At 30.1% G+C, this 24,929-nt stretch overlaps 2 protein-coding genes across 2 annotated transcripts; both read left to right on the forward strand.

Annotated features, from left to right (window-relative positions):
* Window positions 1–1,005: 1,005 nt before the first annotated feature.
* Window positions 1,006–24,325, forward strand: LOC109603518 (histone acetyltransferase KAT2A). Its single transcript, XM_020020018.2, has 10 exons — window positions 1,006–1,429; window positions 1,483–1,564; window positions 1,617–1,762; window positions 13,789–14,060; window positions 14,232–14,539; window positions 22,143–22,321; window positions 22,372–22,577; window positions 22,636–22,856; window positions 22,913–23,386; window positions 23,439–24,325. Exons 1-10 carry the CDS (start codon window positions 1,238–1,240, stop codon window positions 23,630–23,632), a joined length of 2,274 nt encoding a protein of 757 aa, XP_019875577.1. The 5' UTR covers window positions 1,006–1,237; the 3' UTR covers window positions 23,633–24,325.
* Window positions 4,132–8,969, forward strand: LOC109603519 (beta-arrestin-1). The gene has a single exon (XM_020020019.2). It carries the CDS (start codon window positions 4,553–4,555, stop codon window positions 5,807–5,809), a length of 1,257 nt encoding a protein of 418 aa, XP_019875578.1. The 5' UTR covers window positions 4,132–4,552; the 3' UTR covers window positions 5,810–8,969.
* Window positions 24,326–24,929: the final 604 nt, after the last annotated feature.

The following is a 24,929-nucleotide window of genomic DNA, read 5'->3' on the forward strand; positions in this document are numbered from 1 at the left end:
TTTCAAAATTTGTAATGAAATCGTTGTTTAATTTCAACTTGGCAAATTTAAGTTGGATCCCAATTTATGCCCATACATTGCTGATATTTGAAAATTTATTTTTTATTAATTATGTATCAAATTCAAATAATTATAAATGTATTAAAAACAATATAAAATAAAGTACAGAGCACAGTTTTCCATGTATAAGTTGTTTTTAACGACAAACAAATTATTATCATAGTAAGTTTATTTATATAATTTATGTCATTATTTAATTATTAAAACATATTCATTTTATCTGGTAATGTTGTTCTTTTCTTAATAAAAAGTATTATATAAAGAGTAAATTATTTTATTATTTACTTATGGTAAATGTTGACATAAAAATAAAAATATTTTTACATTCTTACTATATATTTAAGTAAATAATAAAATATTTGAAATAGATATATTGAAATTATATCATTGTTCTAACATTTTATTTATTGAATATTTGGGTAACTACTCAGTTTTTAATTCTAAAAATTTATGTTTTTTAATTTTAATATCCCTTCTTTATTTCTTTAACATCTTTTCAACAATTAAATGATTTTTCCATTATGTGACAAATAATTATTGTGTGGTATTAAAGTTAAGTGTAATTAATTTAGCAAGTTTTCGCATTTTTATAGTAATTAAACAATTAAAATTATAATTATTTCAAATAACTTTGTTTAATTTTGTTAAAAAGAAAAGACTTTAAAGTCCAGTATAATTAGCCTCAAATAGGAATCCAATGATGCCATCAACCCTTAAAAATAAGAAAAAGTTTTGAAGCCTGTCCTGTCCACTCAATGATTTAGGGATTTTGATGTCGTAATCTCTGTCCAAATTTTTAGAAATTTCCCTTAAAAATAGGATAATTTTGCTGAATTTTTTAAAGAATTTAATATACTCGTCATGTTTAATTAAATACAAACTAATTATGAGTTAAACTTTGTATATTATTACATGAAATTAAACTTACCTCAATTTCAATTTAGAAGTTGGTACCCCTTAAAATTGACGTTACGTCAAAAACTACATCGATGTTTTCTTTTACGTTTATTATTACTTATACTTAATTCTGATGTTATTTTTTAAGTAAACCGTGCAACCAACCAACTACAAACAACAAGCTTCACACAGGAACACAATGAACAATTTTTAGGTTAGTTAGGTTAAGTCATCCAAACGACAACAAATAAGCAAACGTAAACAAACCAACCAGTAAACAATGTCTGACAAAAATGAATTGATGGATACGACAGAAGGTCCTGGCACGTCGTCGGGAACAACGACAACAAACAAACCGGAATATGCCTCTAGATTACAGAATTTGCAGAAAATCAAGCTGAAAAAACAGAGCTTATTGGCTTCACCGCTTGAAAAGAAACTGGCCAAATTGGCAATATACTCCAAATGTCAAGTATGAATTTATAACAATAAATTATTGCGTTTTATTTACTGTAATGGTTTTAGGCAGAGGGCTGTGAATGTATAGGATGGAAAAGAACCGAACCACCACTAGAAAATAATCATTGCAAATGTAAACACTCGATGGGTAAGGTTTGTTTTACAAAATTGTTGACACTGTTTTATACAGATGTTTTTAGACCAGCATGTGTCTCATCTCAGAGACAAATCAGACAACGATCTTAACAAACTGTTGGCGATGTGCGTGGACGTTGACACCATGTTCACAGCCATGAACAAGGAGGAGGACCAGGACACAAGGAAGGTGTACATGTATCTGTTTAGGGTAAGTAAACATTGATCAATGGGGAAAACAAGATATCTAAATGTGACCTTTGATTTGCTTACTTTCTGATATTTGTTTCCTAACGTACGACGCTTGTTTATGGCATTGAATTTTTGCCGGCGATCAAATATTTGAATTGCCCCGCAACGTTTCCCAAGCACGTGGGCAATTTTTATTAGTAATAATTTTACGTAATTGAATTTGAATAAAATGCGTGACGTTTCTGCAAAAAGTATGAGTGTATCAGTTACGGTGATCTCGTTAGAAATTGATTTTCCCGGAATTGCCGTTTCATATTTACCCGCCTATTCGGTGGCGTCATCGTTTGAATTGCGACGTTGCAACTAGAGATGTTTAAAATGTAGACCACCTAATTAATTTAGTTTTATATACAATAATTTTAAACTGTTTTTTTAAATATATTATATTAATTTATAATATTATAATGTTATACCTTTTTTGTTTAAATTTGTAAAAATATTTTTAATTTTCTTGAATTTTGGAAATTATATTAATGATTTTTTATATATAAAATTTTACCTTTTTTTCACAATATTTATAAAGTTTTATTTTGTAAATGTTACTTTTTTATAAATTTGATATTTCTTCAAATTATACAGGTTTTCCTTTTAATTTTTTCCTTGAAAAAAATTTCAAACTGTTTAATTGTAATAAATGAATTATTGAAATTTTTCTAAATTTTAAAACAATTTTATAAATTTTATTTAATTAATATTAAAAATGCCCTTCCTTGGAAACAATAATGTTGCAATTAAAACTAAAAAGAAGCATTTTTAACATAAATTTTATTCATGGAAATAATTCCATGAAACATAAGTATTTTATAAGGTAAAATAATTTTAAAATATCCACGTTACATAAAAAATTAAAATATTTATATTTTCTCGTAGAAATTTAAATATTCAGGGATAATAAGCTTTTTTGAGCATTATTTTTTAAATATAAATTTTATTCATGAAATTATACTTTTTATAAGGTTAAATATTCATGTTACACAAAAAACTATAAAATATTTTCAATTTTCTCGTAGAATTTTCAATATTTTGGGATAATTTATTTATTTTTCTAAGCTTTTTTGAGCATTACTTTTTAAATATAAATTTTATCCATGAAATTATATTTTTGATAAGGTAAAATATTCATGTTACACAAAAAACTATGAAATATTTTCATTTTTCTCGTAGAATTTTAAATATTTAAGGATAATTTTATTTATTTTTCTAAGCTTTTTTGAGCATTATATTTTAAACATAAATTTTATTCATGAAATTATGTTTTTTATAAGGTAAAATATTCATTCATGTTACACAAAAAACTATGAAATATTTTCAATTTTCTCATAGAATTTTAAATATGTAGTGATAATTTTATTTATTTTTCTCCTTTTTAAGCATTATTTTTTAAATATAAATTTTATTCATGAAATTATGTTTTGTATAATGTGAAATATTCATGTTACACAAAAAATTATGAAATATTTTCAATTTTCTCAAACAATTTTAAATATTTAGGGGATAATTTTATTTATTTTTACTAAGCTTTTTCAAGTTTCATTTTGTAAATTTTAAGTTTTTTATAAATTCGTAATTTTCTTCATATCATAAATGTTTTTGTTAATTTTTTCCTTGGAAATTTTAAAAATTTGTCAAATATTTTCAATTTTCTCGTAGAAATTTAAATATTTAGGGATAATTTTATTTATTTTTACGAAGCTTTTTCTAGTTTTATTTGTAAATATTAAGTTTTTTAAGTGTTTTTAACAGTGTTTAATTTTCTTCTAATTATAGATGTTTTTTCCTTCAAAGTTTTTAAAATTTACTAAACTGTTGCAATAAATAAATTCTGAAAAATTTTGCGGAATTTTAAAACAATTACTGAGTTATAAATTTTATTAAATTTCAATTTTCTCTCAAAGTTTGAATATTATAAATTAAAAATTTTCCTCATCGAACATATTCGAGGATTTTTCATTTAAATGTAGTAAAATGATTCTTTTACTTGTGTTCGAGATTTATTATGTAAATGTTTATTAAATTTGAAAGTTTCTTTATATTATAGATGTTTTTTTCTATAATTTTTTCCTTGATAATGTTTAATTTTTAAAATTTGCCCAACAGTTTAATTTTAATAAATAAATTTTAATTAATTGTTTTTAAATTATTATAATTATCATAATTAAAAGTATATTTATATAATTAAAAAGTAAAACAAATTTTAAATTTTTGAATTTTGAAAACGAAATCTACATTTCAAAGATTCATAGAGTCTTAGCCGTGCGCACGCGCAATAGCGGTGCGCATCGCGCCGACCGTAAACGATGGCAGTCGTGCCCTGTTGCCGACTCTCAGAGCGACATATAAAATCTGTGATTTTGCGTACACAATTCCCACGTCGGTCCGCAACGCGAAACGCTATCTTATCGTGGCGCAGCTCCCGCTATCTAACCGCCATCCTTTATCACAACAACGCCCAACCCCGTCAGCGTGCCGCGTAATAACACCGTTCCGCCGCAGGAAGGGCGTCAATTTCAACGAGGAGCCGCAACAGTGTCGATCGGTCGGTGTGAGTCAGTAGGGTGGCGATTGTGGCAACTGTGCGGACACGGCCCAAGTGTAGTGAATCGCATAGAACGTCATTCGTTTCGAAATCGGTAAAACAGATGTGTCAAGGCTGATGTGATGTCGGCGCGGCATCAGTGAACGGATCACGTACGTGCGGTGTTTTGACGTGTTACTAGCGAAAGGGCCAGCCGGTCCCTACCCGGCTACGATGGACGATGTGGGCGGCAAACGCCAGGCCACGAGGGTGTTCAAGAAGAGCTCACCCAACGGCAAGATCACCGTTTACTTGGGTAAGCGAGACTTCGTCGATCACATCACCCATGTCGACCCCATAGACGGGGTTGTGCTGATCGACCCCGACTACGTCAAGGACAGGAAGGTGTTCGGTCACGTCTTGGCCGCCTTCCGTTACGGCCGCGAGGACCTAGACGTGCTCGGTCTCACCTTCCGCAAGGACCTCTACCTGGCCGCCGAACAGATCTACCCCCAGGACAACGGCAACGCCACCAAGAGACCGCTAACGAGGCTCCAGGAGAGGCTGGTCAAGAAGTTGGGGGCGAACGCGTTTCCGTTTTACTTCGAGTTACCGCCGCACTGTCCGGCCTCCGTTACCCTGCAACCGGCCCCGGGGGACACGGGCAAGCCATGCGGCGTCGACTACGAGTTGAAGGCGTTCGTGGCCGAAACGCAGGACGACAAACCGCACAAGCGGAACTCGGTCAGATTGGCCATCCGCAAAATCATGTACGCACCCAGCAAACAAGGTGAACAACCGTCCATTGAAGTGAGCAAAGAGTTCATGATGAGCCCCAACAAGCTCTATCTGGAGACGTCCCTGGACAAGGAGTTGTACCACCACGGCGAGAACATCGCCGTCAACGTGCACATAGCCAACAACTCCAACCGAACAGTCAAGAAGATCAAGGTGTCAGTCAGGCAGTTTGCGGATATATGTCTATTTTCCACCGCACAATACAAGTGCACGGTGGCCGAAATCGAGAGCGAGGAGGGCTGCCCCATCGGCTCCGGCTTCTCCCTGTCCAAGGTGTTCACGCTGACGCCCCTCCTGGCCAACAACAAGGACAAGTGGGGCCTGGCCCTCGACGGGCAGCTCAAGCACGAAGACACGAACCTGGCGTCCAGCACGCTGATCGCCGACCCGTCACAACGAGAGAACCTGGGCATAATCGTCAAGTACAAAGTCAAAGTCAAGCTCTGCCTCGGCTTCCCGCTGGGCGGCGACCTGGTGGCCGAGCTGCCGTTCATCCTCATGCACCCCAAGCCGGAGGAGGAGCCGGTGTCGCCGGTGCGGCAGAGCGCCGGCGACGGCGCCAACAACGTGCCCGTCGACAACAATCTCATACAACTAGACCCGGATGACGGGGGGCTGCAGGACCACGACGACGACATCATATTCGAGGACTTCGCGCGTCTCAGGCTCAAGGGCGGCGAAAGCGACGCATGAAGATCGGCCCGGGGAAGGGGCGTCCGTCCTCTCGCACCCCTGCGCACCGACGTCTATATCACTGTTGAATAAGACGCCCGGATTGATGTCGGATTCCGGGATTTTGCGGACCTGTTTGTATGTTACTTGAGATGCGACCGCCGGGAATTAGTACAGATCGATGTCTTTTCCATATTTGTACCCTCTGTCTGTTTGTAGAGTTGTTCAATGTCTATTAATGAACGAAAGTCTGTTGTTGTTTCTAACTGCATTTGCCAGTACTTTAATGTACGCCTAAGTGTGTTTGTACTAATTTCCTGGACGGTTGTAGTTGTGTGGAATTTTTTAAAAGGCGGCGTGTTTTATTAAGTATTATTCTACTTGTTAGAATTTTCTATATTTACAAGGCCAAAAATGTAAAAAGTTTACAACCAAATAATTGTAATATAACTAATTTATATATATTTTAATCCTGTGAAAATTAATTCGTTAATTATATATGTTTTATAACAAAAAACGATTTTTATTATTATTATATGAATTATTATTCTTTGCATTTAATCTTTGTTGTCTGCTGGACAAGGCACAACACCATTAGTATTCAGCAAATTATTTTAGCTGCTTAAAATGTTATTAGCATTCAGCCTTGTTAACATTTCGTTGTAAAATATTAAAATAGAATAAGTAAAGGCTGCATTTACCTAAACCATTGCATTATGGCTTAACATGGGCAAAACACACAACATCTTGTGCATTCACCAAAGATGGACAACCCAAATTGACGTCCATAAAAGGAGCATTTAAAGTCGACTTGTTGGGTGTTAGACCTTTTGCAAATTTCACACAACCAATTTCGGAAGGGCCCGAAACGTGGTTATAATGCGGATCTCCGATTGAGATGTTCTAGTCATCGTTTTTTAGGGTAAGGGCGCACCCACTTTTAACAAAACAAAAAAAAAAAAAATTGTATGTTTAGAATAGGTCGACTATTATTGTAACTTTATTTTTTAAATATAATGAATATATTTATTGAAACCAATGTGTTTACCGTTCAATACTTTCCCACTATGTGTAATGTGGATTGTACTAATGTATTAGTAGGTGACGATGAGGGGCTCACAAAATGTTTTTAATGTGCTTGTAAACAGGCTGGCAATAAATTATTTAGCCCGGGATCCTTTTAGGCTTATCGCTGTCGATATTTGATCAGGAGTATTTATTAATTGATAACGATTACCTGAATGTCGATATGTTAATTGCCACCCTGTAGAAAGGTTTTAATTTTCTGGTCTATAAATAAGTGCGGCTGCGTATATGGCCGGACATTTATTGAAACACAGGATGCGATAACGATTTTTTATTAATACTTGGCTTTTGTGTTTCCTTCTTTTCTGCGAAGGAACGAGGATAATATTAATATAAGGAGTTGTGAGGGTACTTGTATTGTGATTTCGTGCAACGTGTGATTTCTTGTACAAACATTTAGAAACATTTCCAACACTTATCTCTCACGCAAAGTTTATAAATTCCTTGTTAACATAAATCAAAGCAGATTGAATATAATAATTTAATTTTGTACAGGAAATGGATGCATTCTTTAGCTTATTGTTAGACGTAAGTCCGTAACAAAGACTGAATTTGTCCCGACACACAGAAAAGACGTACATTAAACCGCAGAAGACTGTTTTAACGAGCACACGAGAAGAATTTAATTCCGAACTAGTTTGTTTTGATTGTGTTCACACAATGTTTTTAATAACCACTATATTTAACTCATTGTTTACAAGAGTTGGTGTGGTTTGTGCTCAATAATAAATTAACGCTTTTTATACAAATTGACTGGTACACGTTGAAAAACGCCAGAAAATTAAAACTTATTATTAGGACGTATTTTGTTCATTTTATGTGTACAGAATCGAGGTGTTAAAAAAGATCTAGATATTTTTTTTAGGTGGTCGGCTGATTGATATAAATACATAAATATCGGGGTCCAAGAATTAAATTATGTACACATAGAATGTGCTCAAAAAAAGAAAGATTGTGTATGAAAATAGTACCTACTAAAATTAATTAATTGTAAATATTGTGACAGTTAATTTTTGTAATTTGGCTGTAAGACAAGACGGTTTTAATATTGAACTTGATTAAGGAAACCGATAATGTAGGTGCACAAGGAATATATGAGCTCTAAAGTTTTTTATACTATTTTTAATATGTAATATTCTCTTTGTCTTTCAACCAAAACTTGTGTTTTGTATATACTTTCTCAATAACATAACTAAATGTTTCTAAATGTCAATTAAAACTATGTATATGATTTATTTATATTGTACAAAACGCCACCAAATATTATAACTTTATATACATACACATTAAAGCCAACCTACACAGGATGTTCATTTCATAAACGTTCGCACAATTCAGTAACACAAAATTTAGTTGGCTTCTCAACATTTTAACTGTGTAGAAAGGGGCAGTTGTCTAGAAAATTATTACGAAAATTGTACAATGACTTCTACAAATACGTATCAAGTATTTACTTTTTTAGTACAATTTCTAACGAACTTGATTTTTGGATGTTGCATTTATCCTTTTGCGTCCTTTTGTATGTTACCTTTTCCCACCCCCCCTACACGAAAATATACTGTAGCATCGCACACTAAAAAAAATGGTATTGTTTTAATGTAAGAAAAACAAGCTGGTCTCTTACAGAATAGATTTTTTTTATTATTTTTTGACTGTATATTTATGGTGATAGTTACTTAAACGTTTCTCTTAAAAACTGTTGTCCTCAACAGTATGTACTTAGACTCCTCAAAAGAGTTTACGTTGATGTCAATAGTTTTTTTGGTACCATGGATCGAAATATTGACGAAAATTAAACAAACTGCTCGTCCAACTGGAGTTTTACGAAGTAATGTATGTTAACTTAAGGCAATAGTGTTTAGATTCTACTTACCAGATCCATGTTATTGAAACTGTCTAGCATATTAACAATTTATTTATTTTCCTTCGATTTGATTTCCTATTTGATTCTCAATAATTTTCTTTTAATCTTGGAGTATATTTATAGTACACTCTAAACATTTATATTACTGTTGTAAATTTTATAAGATATTTACGAGAGCTTATTTTCTATTTGTATTTTATTAGATATACAATAAAGATATTTTCAACTAGACTTGTTGATTCACTTATTGTAGTCAATAAACCGTTCTTGTTAATGAGAAAATAACGACGGGGACACGAGGGACAAACAAACAAATTTGTTTTATAATATAATAAGGTGTAAATGTGTGTCTAAGACTTGGACTAACAACAAGTGTTTGCCAAACGAATACCATTTTAACCCGCACTCGACATAAATCCTGCTTAAGCGTCCAGATAACGCCAATAAACCACCATAACAGTCTCGCAGGAAAAATTGGACCGAATTTGAAAAGCCATTTACCCAGACAGGACGATAAATAAGGACAAGAAAAACGAAATTGAGTCGACAAGTTTTATTTATATTGGCGCGTCCCGACAGATTATCCAACATCACGCACGGGATAAGGGCCCGAAACGGGGCAGTTCCATTATTTTCTATGTTCGAGCCAATTATGTCGGCACGGACGCGACGGCATCATGTAAATGTGCACACACACACACACAATCGATTCATACATACGGACAACACAAAACGGCGTCACGATGGCTGAAAATAAAACTTTGGTTAATTGAACTGGCCACTTAAAGAGATTATTTTCGCGGCCGGGCATCAAGTGGCCGGCAATTTGTCCGTATTTTTAGATCGATCAATTCGCATTCGGATTATCGAGTTTTTAACTCTTTGGTGCGTTTTTTATTTAGTGTTTTAGCTAAACCGCGATAATTGTTATCGCACAATTAACATTTCCTATTATTTATGTTGATTATTTTACTATGGGTGTTTGTTTTGTTGTAATAACAAAAGTGGGACGAATTTACTTTGTTTTAACGTTTTAAATCACGCTCAATTAATTGTTTTAGAACATTTGTTAAAAATTATAAAGTAACAATTATTATAATAATTACAGTGGCAGACATTATTATAGAAACTTCTTAAAATGTTAAATATTTTAGCCATAACTCTTTTATTTAATATGAACTGTTAAAATAATATTAATTTACTGCCTTTTTATATAGTATTATACAAACTACAATATTCTTATTCTATAAAATATTATACACTGTTGTACATATGTAGAGTAACTTTAGAAATTTGTTTAAATAGGCATTTTTAGCTTTAAGGAAAGATGTCGGACACATCAACTAATTATAAAATTAACTGTATTGAATTTACGTATAAACTCAGCTCGGAATAAAAAGTTATATAAAAACTATGTAAATAAAGGTATCCCTATATAAAGGGTAATTATATAATGTTTACACATTTAATAATTACAAAATTAATTTACATCAAAAAAATCGTTCATTTAATAAAATAATTATGTTTTTTAATTTGTTGCTCTACATATAAGCTATAATGTATATTTAATCTATTTTTTTTACTATTAAATACATTATTCTATAATTTTTATGCAACAAAGTAATCAACAATTTTGTATCAACGTTTTGCAAATAATTTATTCGTGCTACCAGTAAAATAATTGTGTCCTTTTAAAACTGAAGAAAATATCCTTTTCAGTTTTGATCTTTTCTTCGGAAATCCTTTATTACATAAAAAATGAGAAAACTAAACAATAGTCATGTGTAGAAATATGAGAATGTGTAGAATGAGATGAAATCTCTCATTTAACATTTCTTCTTTGAGTTTCTTATGTGATATATGGTCTTACAAACAGAACACCTTTTATGTAGATTAAAGAGTCTTGTTGAGATTCGAGGAAACAGTTGTAATTAACCCATTTATTGGTCCCATACAACAATGAGATCAATAAGACTCATTTACTTTGCTCAATTTAATTAATAATTGTCAAACGTCTAATTTTGTTATGTGTAGAGAACACTACATAATTGTTTTTGAAATTTTGATTTTAGTTTAAAATATTGGTAATAATTAGGAAGGTAATTAAATTATATTTCCAATGGTACTTAATTTATTTCTGTCAGGTGAAAACTAATTGAGTTGATGATGTCGAAACTATTCTTTATATATTTCAACGAATAAATGGTAAAAATATAAAGGAGGAGTTGTAAATTGTATTATGTTTTATGAGTTTAAAGTGTGTTAACAATTTCAACTTCCTCTACAAAAAAACCTTTTGATAGAATATGAAATGCTTCTTAATTGTCTTATTTCAATCTATAAGTCTAAATTTAATGTTTGGCTGGAGTGGATTAAAGAGTCTTTGAGTAAGTTTTTCATGACAGCTTTAACCCAATGTTGAAACTCCAGGAAACAGTGGTGATCAACCCATTTATTGGTCCCATACCATAATGTGATCAATAAGACTCATTTACGTTGTTCAAAGGAAACAATTGATAATTGTCAAACATCTAATTTTGTTATGTGTAGAGAACACTACATAATTGTTTTTGGAATTTTGATTTTAGTTTAAAGATATTGTTAATAATTAGGAAGGTAATTAAATTATATTTCCAATGGTACTTAATTAATTTCTATCAGGTGAAAACTAATTGAGTTGATGAAGTTTAAAGTCGAAACTATTCTTTATATATTTCAATGAATAAATGGTAAAAATATAAAGGACGAGTTGTAAATTGTACTATGTTTTGTGAGTTTAAAGCGTGTTAACAATTTCAACTTCCTCTACAAAAAAACCTCTTGATAGAATATGAAATGTTTCTTAATTGCCTTATTTCAATCTATAAATCTAAATTTAATGTTTTGCTGGATTGGTTTAAAGAGTCTTTGAGTAAGTTTTTCATGACAGTTTTAACCCAATGTTGAAACTCCAGGAAACAGTCGTGATCAACCAATTTATTGGTCCCATACAACAATGTGATCAATAAGACTCATTTACGTTGCTTAAAGGAAGCAATTAATAATTGTCAAACGTCTAATTTTGTTATGTGTGGAGAACACTGTATAATTGTTTTTGGAATTTTGATTTTAGTTTAAAATATTGTTAATAATTAGGAAGGTAATTAAATTATATTTCTAATGGCACTTAATTTATTTCTAAGTCGAAACAATTCTTAAAATATTTCAACGAATAAATGGTAAAATTATAAAAGATGAGTTATAAATTGTATTATGTTTTGTCAGTTTAAAGTGTGTTAACAATTTCACCTTCCTCTACAAAAAAAACCTTTTGATAGAATATGAAATGCCTCTTAATGGCCTTATTTTAATCTGGAAATGTTTTGCTGGTCGTGCCTACAAATTGCGTTGTACTTTGAACAAGTATGCTTAACATAATTCGCACATTTGAATGTTCCCATGAATTTGTTAACAACTCCCGGATACTGCTACGTAAACTCCTTAAATATTCAATAAATTAGTTGTTGTTGTACAATATATTACCACTCCATCGTAAAATATTCTTTACGGAGCAATTACGAATTATATTTATTATTAATCTTTTACATGCTCCACCGAGGTTTGAAATGTTTGAATAAACTTAAGGATAGAAATATAAATAAAACATTAGTTACTAGATTTATCTGTCGCTGTTAAAATTTGTAAGGATTAGATCTTTTATCAGCCGTAACTTTATTTTTGATCTGATCAAAACAAATTGAGTACAGTTGGACGAGTAATTTAATCAACATTCTAACGAAATATAATTTATCTCAATCTGGACGGACGGTTCATTCAAGTTGAAAAAAAATACGCATGTTTTTCGTCTTCAGTACACATAAATTATCCTACAAAAGATAGAGAAAGCTGCTTTAATTCATTATTAATGTAAAGCAATAAAAATACACTTTTCCAACAAATTCCGATAATAATTGACTATTATTTGTATATTTATTTAAAAATTAACAAAATTTGATGTTTATATAAAATGAAAATTTGAACTTATGGGGTATTTCTATCTCTACTACGAAAGACTGCCTCATATCTTCTGTTCATACTCAAAATCAGGGTTCAAATTTCATTTTGGTCCAAATTTCGAGTAGAAGACACTCCACATCCTCTAAGTTATTCAGACTGTTAGGACTGTTAGTCCCTTAAACGTCTCCCAATAATGTCCCAAACATGTTCAATTGGGTTAAGGTCTGGAAAGTGTGCTGACCAGACCATAGCATTATCCTGCATTAGTAAATAATTTGGACATATATGACGACATGTTCTTCTACATTGTCTAAAGAGTAACCCTCATCATTAATGTTCCCATTATTTATCACCACCAAGTCTGTACGTGCTGTTAAAGAAATGCCTCCCCACACCATAATGAAGTCCTCACCAAATAAAGTGATATTTACGAAGCTACATTGAACATATCTTTCATTTGGCGATGGAAACACACGGACATATTTATGTCTGTTTAGGGAAAATATAGATCCATCTGTAAACAGAAATATTTAATTTTTTATATTGACTTTTGATTATCTACATTATTGAATAAAAATATTCTTTGTAAAATTGTACTGTATTAATATTTAATTTTAATACTGATAATAACTGTGGTATTGAGGATGATTGGGTAACGGATAAAAGCAATAAAAACACGCTTCATCGATTTATAATTAATATTACTTCGTGGCTTACTAATTAAAGTAAAGGTAAGTGACGCAGCAAGAGAAATGCCACCCACATAGAGGCTAAAATTAATATATTATTATCAATTAATAACTGATTCATGTTTTCATTTATTATTAAGTGGTTTATTATGCTTGTCTAAATATCCAGATAAGTTTTTTAAGCGGGTTTGATGAAAAACAAAAACAACACTTTGATACACTCGTACGTTTTATCAGCACAATCAGTTTATTATAGCCGTTTAAATTTACTTTAGTTTATTAACAATGAATTGTCAAGACTGATAACTGAATAAAACGACATTGACACACACACACAAACACATTACACATGCACGCATTTTTAGTTGTTGCGAAAATGCGTGATAACGTGGGACCAACCGGTGGTGGAGGGACCGCTGGGTCAGCCGCCGTTCGAGGAACCGAGCATCCACAAGGCGGTCACCAATCTGCTCGTCTACAAGTTCTCCCACATCGCCCAACAAGAATGGGGCACCATGTACGAACTGACCAAGATCCTATTCCACTGTCTCAACACGTGGGTGTTTCCGTCGCCCAGCACCCAAAAACACATCGTCACCCACGAACAGGCCGCCGTTTACAGGATCGAGTACACTAGGTATCCAAAGCTCCAAGCTTTTTCTTTGCATGTTAACAAACGTAGCCAGACCATAATCATGTACTGCTAGTACTAGTTGTTGCACGTTTACAGGGAATGCATTCACCAACAAAACACAGGATCATCCACCTCAAGTGGACTTACAAATACTAATTGTTGCCGTTCTTTTAGATGGCTGGTGTTCTGCTACGTGCCAACGTTCTGCGACTCCCTTCAGCACCACGACACGACGATGGTGTTCGGACGCACGTTGCTCCGGGCCGTCTTCAACTATCTACGCAAGCAGATCATGGACGAGTTCCACAGAGATAGGGACTCGATGCCGCCTGAGAGGCGGGTGCTGTTGCTCACCAACTTTCCGCCCTTCCTGAAGACGCTCGACGAGGAGATCTATGCACCCAACTCTCCTATTTGGGATCCCAACTTCAAGACCACCAGTCCGCATTTTCAGCAGCTGTTGGAGTCCGCTAAGTCCAAGTGTAAGTTACAACTGTTTGTGACATTTTACTAATAAAACTACAACGTTTAATGTAGTTACATGCATTCTTCATTAACATAATTAGTGAATTCGAGGCTTACAATGTTTAGGCTCATTATTTCTAATTTAATAAACAGTAATCAAGTTTTATTGTGGGGAAAAATCGTAAAACTAATATCATAGTATGTTGTTTTTACCATTTTCGAGGTGCACTTACATCTTATTATATTAATTAATTATGTGCATTTTTGATTTTAGTTTAAAATATTAATAAGGTAATTAAATTATATTTCTAATGGTACTTAATTTATTTCTATCATTATATAGAAACTTCTTAAATTGTTAAATATTTTAGCCATAACTCTTTTATTTAATATGAACTGTTAAAATAATATTAATTTACTGCCGTTTTATACAGTATTATACAAACTACAATATTCTTATTCTATAAAATATACATTATTGTTCATATGTAGAGTAACTTTAGAAATTTGTTTAGATAGTCATTTTTAGCTTTAAAGAAAGATGTCGGACACATCATAAATTATAAAATCAACTGTATTGAATTTACGTATGAATTCAACTCGGAATAAAAAGTTATGTATATGCTTTACATATAAGCTATAGTGTATATTTAATCTATTTTTTAACTATTAAATAAATTATTTTATAATTTTTATGCAACAAAGTAATCAACAATTTTGTATTAACGTTTTATAAATAATTTATTCGTGCTATCAATAAAATAATTGTGTCCTTTTGAAACTGAAGAAAATGTCCTCTTCAGTTTATTACATAAAAAATTAGACAATGAGAAAACTAAAAAATAGTCAACATTTCTTCTTTGAGTTTCTTATGTGATATATTGTCTTACTTTTTTATGAAGAAGCAAAACGCCTTTTATATGGATTAAAGAGTTGAGTGAGTTTCTCATGAAACATATTTTTTAATTATTGTTTTGCTAGGTTTACCAGCTTCAACCCAACAGTCGTAATCAACCCATTTATTGGTCCCATACCACAATGTGATCAATAAGACTCATAAACGTTGCTCAAAGTAAACAATTAATCATTGTTAAACATCTTATTTTGTTATTTGTAGAGAACACTTCATAATTGTTTTTGGAATTTTGATTTTAGTTTAAAATATTGTTAATAATTAGGAAGGTAATTAAATTATATTTCCAATGGTACTTAATTTATTTCTATCAGGTGAAAACTAATTGAGTTGATGAAGTTTAAAGTCGAAACAATTCTTAAAATATTTCAACGAATAAATGGTAAAAATATAAAAGATGAGTTATAAATTGTATTATGTTCTGTCAGTTTAAAGTGTGTTAATAACTTCTACTTCCTCTACAAAAAAACCTTTTTATAGAATATGAAATGCTTCTTAATTGTCTTATTTTAATCTAGAAATCTTAATTTAATGTTTTGCTGGATTGGATTAAAGAGTCTTTGAGTTAGTTTTTCATGACAGCTTTAACCCAATGTTGAAACTCAAGGAAACAGTCGTAATCAACCCATTTATTGGTTCCTTACAACAATGTGATCAATAAGACTCATTTACGTTTCTCAAAGGAAACAATTGATAATTGTCAAACATCTAATTTTGTTATGTCTAGAGAACACTACATAATTGTTTTTGGAATTTTGATTTTAGTTTAAAATATTGTTAATCTTATTATATTAATTAATTATGTGCATTTTTCATTAATAAAATTGATTTGGAGCTCACAGAGTTTATAACTAGACTTTCAATTTAACAAACTACTGATTGTTAATAAAAATCGTCGAAATAAAAACAAAAACTCTAGTAAGGAAAAAACATTCGTTTATTATTATTTTTTTAATATATTTTTTTTTAATTGTTAGCAAAAATAAAAGACAGTGATGGAAAAAAGTATGGATTATTTTTAAAAATTGGATTTTTATATCCTAGAATTGTTTGTTTCTGTTGAAATGTTGGTAAACAAATTCATTATCTGATACGTTCTTTGTCTTGGAAAAAAGATAAAGAAAATTATTTGCCTTCAGTTGTACTTAAATTCTTAACATTTCCGGTCGGTTTCAACGTAGTAATACGTTTATTTTTCACTTCAATTTAGGGAAGCAGCAGTTGTACTGTGAAAGTGGCCGAACTTAATGTGACGTGGCGAAAACATTAAATATTACTCAGAGTGCCGTCTCGATGATTTCGTGTAAATTACATACTCTAGGTAGTGTTGAAAATCGACGCAAGCCATGGTGTTCACTGAAAACAACTTCCAAGATGGACAAAATTATAAAAGGGCTCTTCCTCAAAGGTCCTCGTAAAATATTAAGATAAATCACGAAGGAAATGTCGGTGCAATTTAATCTATAATTTATATTATATAAATATTTGAACATTAATAATATATTTCATACTTTTCTCCAGATCAAATTGGTTAATTTTTTATATAAAAAAAAGAAAAAATTGTAATAATCATTGTAATTAATCGACCGATCCTGCAGTAAATTAGATTTGTTCAAATTTGCAACACACTAGGGAAAATATTTGTCCACCACTGTACATGCAATTTTGATTAAATTATGTATTTTTCCACCACTGTATAAACTCTGGTAATTAAAAAACATTAATTAATATATTTTCTGTAATAAAATATTTTGATTTTATTACGTTAATTAATTGTCATATATATTTCACTAATAAAATTGATGAATTGAGCTCACAGGATCCAGAATTTCAATTTAACAAATTATAATCAACTTTAATTGCTAATAAAAATCATTTAAATTAAAACAGAAACTCTAATAACGAAAAATCATTCTTTTATTACTCTTTTTAATGCAAAAATACTTAAGTTTTATTATTTTAATGAAATTACATATATTTTTCATTAATAAAGTTAGCACATTTGAAGTTCACAATGTGTATGTCGAGAATTTCAATTTAGCTAACTAATCAAGTTTAACTACTAATAAAAACCTTGAAAATAAAATTATGAAATCTGATAATGAAAATTATTCGTTTATTACAATTTTTAGTATAAAAATACTTTTGTATCCAGAATTTCAACTTAATTAAGAGTAATCAAGTTTAATTGTTAGAAAAAATTAAATATAAACTCTGGTGACTAAAAATATTAATATATCTCAGTTTTTTATTATGAAATATTTTGATTTTACTACATTAATTAATTGACTTGTATTTTTCATTAATAAAATTGACACATTTGAAACCCACAGGATTTATATCCAGAATTTCAGTTTAACAAACTATGATCAACTTTAATTGCTAATAAAATCGTTTAAATAAAAACAGAAACTCTAGTAACGTAAAAACATTCGTTTATTACTCTTTTTAATAGAAAAATACTTAAATTTTATTATTTTAATTAAATCACGTATATTTTTCATTAATGAAATTAGCACATTTGAGGCTCACAATGTTTATGTCGAGAATTTCAATTTAGCAAACTAATCAAGTTTAATTACTATTAAAAACATTAAAAATAAAATTATGAAATCTGATAATGAAAAATATTCGTTTATAACAATTTTTAGTATAAAAATACTTGTGCATCCAGAATTTCAACTTAATTAAGAGTAATCAAGGTTAATTGTTAGAAAAAATTAGATATAAACTCTTGTAACTAAAAATATTAATATATATATATTAATTTTTTATTATGAAATATTTTGATTTTATGACATTAATTAATTGATACGTATTTTTCATTAATAAAATTGACACATTTGAAGCCCACAGGATTTATATCCAGAATTTCAGTTTAACAAACTATGATCAACTTTAATTGCTAATAAAATCGTTTAAATAAAAACAGAAACTCTAGTAACGTAAAAACATTCGTTTATTACTCTTTTTAATAGAAAAATACTTAAATTTTATTATTTTAATTAAATCACGTATATTTTTCATTAATGAAATTAGCACATTTGAGGCTCACAATGTTTATGTCGAGAATTTCAATTTAGCAAACTAATCAAGTTTAATTACTATTAAAAACATTAAAAATAAAATTATGAAATCTGATAATGAAAAATATTCGTTTATAACAATTTTTAGTATAAAAATACTTGTGCGTCCAGAATTTCAACTTAATTAAGAGTAATCAAGGTTAATTGTTAGAAAAAATTAGATATAAACTCTTGTAACTAAAAATATTAATATATATTAATTTTTTATTATGAAATATTTTGATTTTATGACATTAATTAATTGATACGTATTTTTCATTAATAAAATTGACACATTTGAAACCCACAGGATTTATATCCAGAATTTCAGTTTAACAAACTATGATCAACTTTAATTGCTAATAAAATCGTTTAAATAAAAACAGAAACTCTAGTAACGTAAAAACATTCGTTTATTACTCTTTTTAATAGAAAAATACTTAAATTTTATTATTTTAATTAAATCACGTATATTTTTCATTAATGAAATTAGCACATTTGAGGCTCACAATGTTTATGTCGAGAATTTCAATTTAGCAAACTAATCAAGTTTAATTACTATTAAAAACATTAAAAATAAAATTATGAAATCTGATAATGAAAAATATTCGTTTATAACAATTTTTAGTATAAAAATACTTGTGCGTCCAGAATTTCAACTTAATTAAGAGTAATCAAGGTTAATTGTTAGAAAAAATTAGATATAAACTCTTGTAACTAAAAATATTAATATATATTAATTTTTTATTATGAAATATTTTGATTTTACGACATCAATTAATTGACACGTATTTTTCATTAATAAAATTGACACATTTGAAGCCCACAGAATTTATATCCAGAATTTCAGTTTAACAAACTATGATCAACTTTAATTGCTAATAAAATCATTTAAATAAAAACAGAAACTCTAGTAACATAAAAACATTCGTTTATTACTCTTTTTAATAGAAAAATACTTAAATTTTATTATTTTAATTAAATCACGTATATTTTTCATTAATGAAATTAGCACATTTGAGCTCACAATGTTTATGTCGAGAATTTCAATTTAGCAAACTAATCAAGTTTAATTACTATTAAAAACATTAAAAATAAAATTATGAAATCTGATAATGAAAAATATTCGTTTATAACAATTTTTAGTATAAAAATACTTGTGCGTCCAGAATTTCAACTTAATTAAGAGTAATCAAGGTTAATTGTTAGAAAAAATTAGATATAAACTCTTGTAACTAAAAATATTAATATATATTAATTTTTTATTATGAAATATTTTGATTTTACGACATCAATTAATTGACACGTATTTTTCATTAATAAAATTGACACATTTGAAGCCCACAGAATTTATATCCAGAATTTCAGTTTAACAAACTATGATCAACTTTAATTGCTAATAAAATCGTTTAAATAAAAACAGAAACTCTAGTAACATAAAAACATTCGTTTATTACTCTTTTTAATAGAAAAATACTTAAATTTTATTATTTTAATTAAATCACGTATATTTTTCATTAATGAAATTAGCACATTTGAGCTCACAATGTTTATGTCGAGAATTTCAATTTAGCAAACTAATCAAGTTTAATTACTATTAAAAACATTAAAAATAAAATTATGAAATCTGATAATGAAAAATATTCGTTTATAACAATTTTTAGTATAAAAATACTTGTGCGTCCAGAATTTCAACTTAATTAAGAGTAATCAAGGTTAATTGTTAGAAAAAATTAGATATAAACTCTTGTAACTAAAAATATTAATATATATTAATTTTTTATTATGAAATATTTTGATTTTATGACATTAATTAATTGATACGTATTTTTCATTAATAAAATTGACACATTTGAAGCCCACAGGATTTATATCCAGAATTTCAGTTTAACAAACTATGATCAACTTTAATTGCTAATAAAATCGTTTAAATAAAAACAGAAACTCTAGTAACGTAAAAACATTCGTTTATTACTCTTTTTAATAGAAAAATACTTAAATTTTATTATTTTAATTAAATCACGTATATTTTTCATTAATGAAATTAGCACATTTGAGGCTCACAATGTTTATGTCGAGAATTTCAATTTAGCAAACTAATCAAGTTTAATTACTATTAAAAACATTAAAAATAAAATTATGAAATCTGATAATGAAAAATATTAGTTTATAACAATTTTTAGTATAAAAATACTTGTGCATCCAGAATTTCAACTTAATTAAGAGTAATCAAGGTTAATTGTTAGAAAAAATTAGATATAAACTCTTGTAACTAAAAATATTAATATATATTAATTTTTTATTATGAAATATTTTGATTTTATGACATTAATTAATTGATACGTATTTTTCATTAATAAAATTGACACATTTGAAGCCCACAGGATTTATATCCAGAATTTCAGTTTAACAAACTATGATCAACTTTAATTGCTAATAAAATCGTTTAAATAATAACAGAAACTCTAGTAACATAAAAACATTCGTTTATTACTCTTTTTAATAGAAAAATACTTAAATTTTATTATTTTAATTAAATCACGTATATTTTTTATTAATAATTTGAAGCTTTCAACAAAGAAATTCAATTTAATTAAGAGTAATCAAGTTTAATTGCTAGAAAAAATAGAATAGAAACTCTGATACTTAAAAATATTAATATAATTTTTTATAATGAAATATTTTAATTTTATTACATTATTAATTAACATGTATAGTTCATTAATAAAATTGATTGACATTTGAAGGTCAAAAGATTTATATCCAAAATTTCAGTTTAACAAACTAGCTTTAATTACTAATAAAATTGTATAAATAAAAACATTCGTTTATTACTCTTTTTAATAAAAATACTTTAGTTTTATTATTTTAATTGCTTTGCTAGTTAAAAACTTTCAATATAAAAATTGTTGTTCATCCAGAGTTTCAATTTAATAAACAGTAATCAAATTTATTTGCTGGCAAAAATGAAACATAAACTCTCGTAGCTAAAAATCATTAATATACCACAATATTTTTTTTTATTACATTAATAGATGTATTTTTTATTAATAAAATGATCACATTTGAGGCCGCACACTGTGTATTCGCTCCGCATTTCAAATTTATCAAACAATAATCAAGTTTAATAGTGAACTTATAATTGAATCCGCCTAACAGAAATCAATAATGGTATGTTATTAAATTTCGTGTGGAATTGCATTAAATATAGTTCAAACTCGGTCTGGAAATATCAATATTTATAATGCATTCAAGGAATTTAAATAGGTCAATTGTTTTATGTAAACATACGAACAGTTCAAGTTTGTTGCCGGATTTAGATTCAAATTGACGTGGTATTTCGCATTTTCTTACAGCGAAGAAATATAATTATATAAGTGGTTTATATGTCACTCTCTGTTACATATATAATAATTATTGGTCATATTGTGTATCATTTAATTATCCCATTTTACAGAGCAATTAAACGTTGTTACGTTGTTACTCGAGATCCATTAATAAATAATAATTATAATTATTACTGTTTGTTTAAGAAAGCCGTGTAAGCGTCATACGCATTGCATTATCATTAAAAAACAATTAATCACATTACGAGTACCAAGAAGAATGATTTGTTCAAACGTGTGCTCCTCCCCGTTTCAGTTTCCACCGGAAAATCGGAGGGAGAGAAAAATCCCAGTGCCGGCAAAAGCATGAGGACCGACGTGCGAGAGAAGCGACGGAAAATCGTCTCCGAAGAACAATTCGAGGACATCCCGATGGAAACTGTGGCGGAAGTTATTGCCACGATCGACGGTCCCAGTTATAAAAGCGGCTCAGACGTAAGATAACTCGTTTATTGGTTTTTACAATGTGTAACGTTGGTTTTCAGATGTTTGCTGAAAATGCGGCGCCGACGGACGAGACGCCGAAAATGGAGGAGATGAGGAAGGTGATCGAGATGCACGTTATCGGTAATAGCTTAACGGAACCGGTGACCAAGAACACGATGCTGTGGCTGATTGGATTGCAGAACGTGTTCTCGCGACAGTTGCCCAGGATGCCCGTTGAATACATCACACAATTGCTCTTTGATCCGTACGTAAACAATGGGACCAGTCGATATTGCGTTTATTAATCTGCGTGATGGTTTCAGGAAACACAAGACAATAGCTTTAATTAAGAACGGAAGGCCGATTGGAGGGATTTGTTTCCGTCCGTTTCCCACCCAGGGTTTCACGGAAATAGTATTTTGTGCGCTCACTTTCAGTGAACAGATGAAAGGCTACGGCGCCCATCTGATGAACCATCTTAAGGACTACCACATATCTAAGGGTATCCTACATTTTTTGGCATTTGGAGACCAAAACGCCATAGGTAACACACCACACCTAAACCTCCCATTACCACTCTTATTAATTAATATTTAACAGGGTATTTCGAAAGGCAAGGCTTCTCTAAGGAAATCAAAATGAACAGGGTCCTATACCAGGGTTATATAAAGGAATACGAAGGTGCCACACTGATGCACTGCGAGCTGAACCCCAAGATCATTTACACGGAGTTCACGTCGATTGTAAGGAGGCAGAAGAAGCTGGTGAAGCAGCTGATATACCAGCAACAGCAGCAGGTGTCCAAAGTGCACCCTGGCCTTACATTTTTCAAGGAAGGTGTGCGTAGCATTCCCGTGGAATCCATACCTGGGCTGCAGGAAACCGGTTGGAGGCCGACGAACAGGACGACCCGGGGGCAACAGCTGGAGGAATCACAGGACATTGATAACTTGGCGAGGATGTTGAGGACAGTTTTGAATGCCGTCAATGTACACGAAGACTCGTGGCCATTTAGACAACCAGTTGACAAGAACGAAGTCAAAGATTACTATTTTCACATTAAATATCCCATGGGTACGCAATATCCTTAATCATCGTCACATTAAACCTAATAAATATTTTTTAGACTTGAGGACGATGGGAGAGCGATTGAGAAACAGATACTACGTGTCCAGGAGGTTGTTCATCGCAGACATGACCCGCATTTTTACCAATTGTAAATTGTATAACTCCCCAGAGACAGAATATTACCAATGTGCAGTAAATTTGCAGCAGTATTTCCAGACGAAAATGAAAGAAATCGGTCTTTGGGACAAATAAGTGTTTGATAATCAAAGATGAGATTTCATTTTGGATTCGAATGACCCAGAGATTCAACAGAATCAAAGACTGATTCAGAAAAATGAGTTGAGTTTTATTTTATTGTTTACTAAGTATTTAGTATCCCTAAAGTTTATTAGAGTGCACCGTATATTTATTTGTGTTTACGTGTTTCTTCGACATCAAAACTTATTTTATTTTGTACATATTTTAAAGGAAATGTTTTACTTAATTTGCAGTGTATTATTAAAAATAAATGGTTTGTTGCAAATAAATATGTTAATTAGAATAAAACCAAATGTATTAAAGGGAAAACCAATTATAAATTGTAAATAAAACTCACCAGACACGGAATATTACTAATGTGCAGCAGTATTTTTAGACAAAAATGAAAGTAATCGGTCTTTGGAACAAATAAGTGTTTGGTAAACAAAGATGAGATTTCAATTTCAAAAGAATCAAAGACTGATTCAAAAAAATAAGTTGAGTTTTATTTTATTGTTTACTAAGTATTTAGTATCCCTAAAGTTTATTAGAGTGCACCGTATATTTATTTGTACCGACTTCGTGTCTACGTACTCCTTCGACATTAAAATTTATTTTACTTTGTACATATTTGAAAGGAAGACGGTATATTTCAAAATGTTTTACTTAATTTGCAGTGTATTATTAAAAATAAATGATTTGTTGCAAATAAGTGTCTTAATTAAAATAAAAACAACTATATTAAAGGGAAAACCAATTGTAAAACTTGCCAGACACAGTATTGCCACTGTGCAGTAAATTTGCAGCAGTATTTTCAGTCAAAAATGAATTAACTCTGTCTTTGGGAAAAATAAACGTTTGGTAACCAAAGATGAGATTTCATTTTTGGATCTGAATGACCCAGAGATTCAATAGAATCAAAAATTGGCAGTTATAGTTATAGAGATTCAAATTTATCTAAGTATCGCGTAAAAACGATTGTCGATCGATTGTCGTTTTATATTTTGGACATATTTAAATAAATTTTTCACTAAATTCATTCAATTTTACTTATAAGATATACATAGCACTATACGTCAGCTGTATAGCCACATATATACTTCTATAAGCATGTCGGTGACGTGAACTCACGACATTTCACCCATCCAAAGTGTCTGAGGCGCACTTACACTGCGCATGCGCCAGCCATGAGCATATTGGTGTCGTGACCCATAAGTTTATGAGTTAATATTTATTTGTACCATCTACGTGTTTCTTCGATATTAAAACTTATTTTATTGTGTATATATTTGAAAGGAAAATGGTAAATTTC

This window comes from Aethina tumida, chromosome 4, assembly GCF_024364675.1.
Source record: "Aethina tumida isolate Nest 87 chromosome 4, icAetTumi1.1, whole genome shotgun sequence".
Taxonomy (NCBI): domain Eukaryota; kingdom Metazoa; phylum Arthropoda; class Insecta; order Coleoptera; family Nitidulidae; genus Aethina; species Aethina tumida.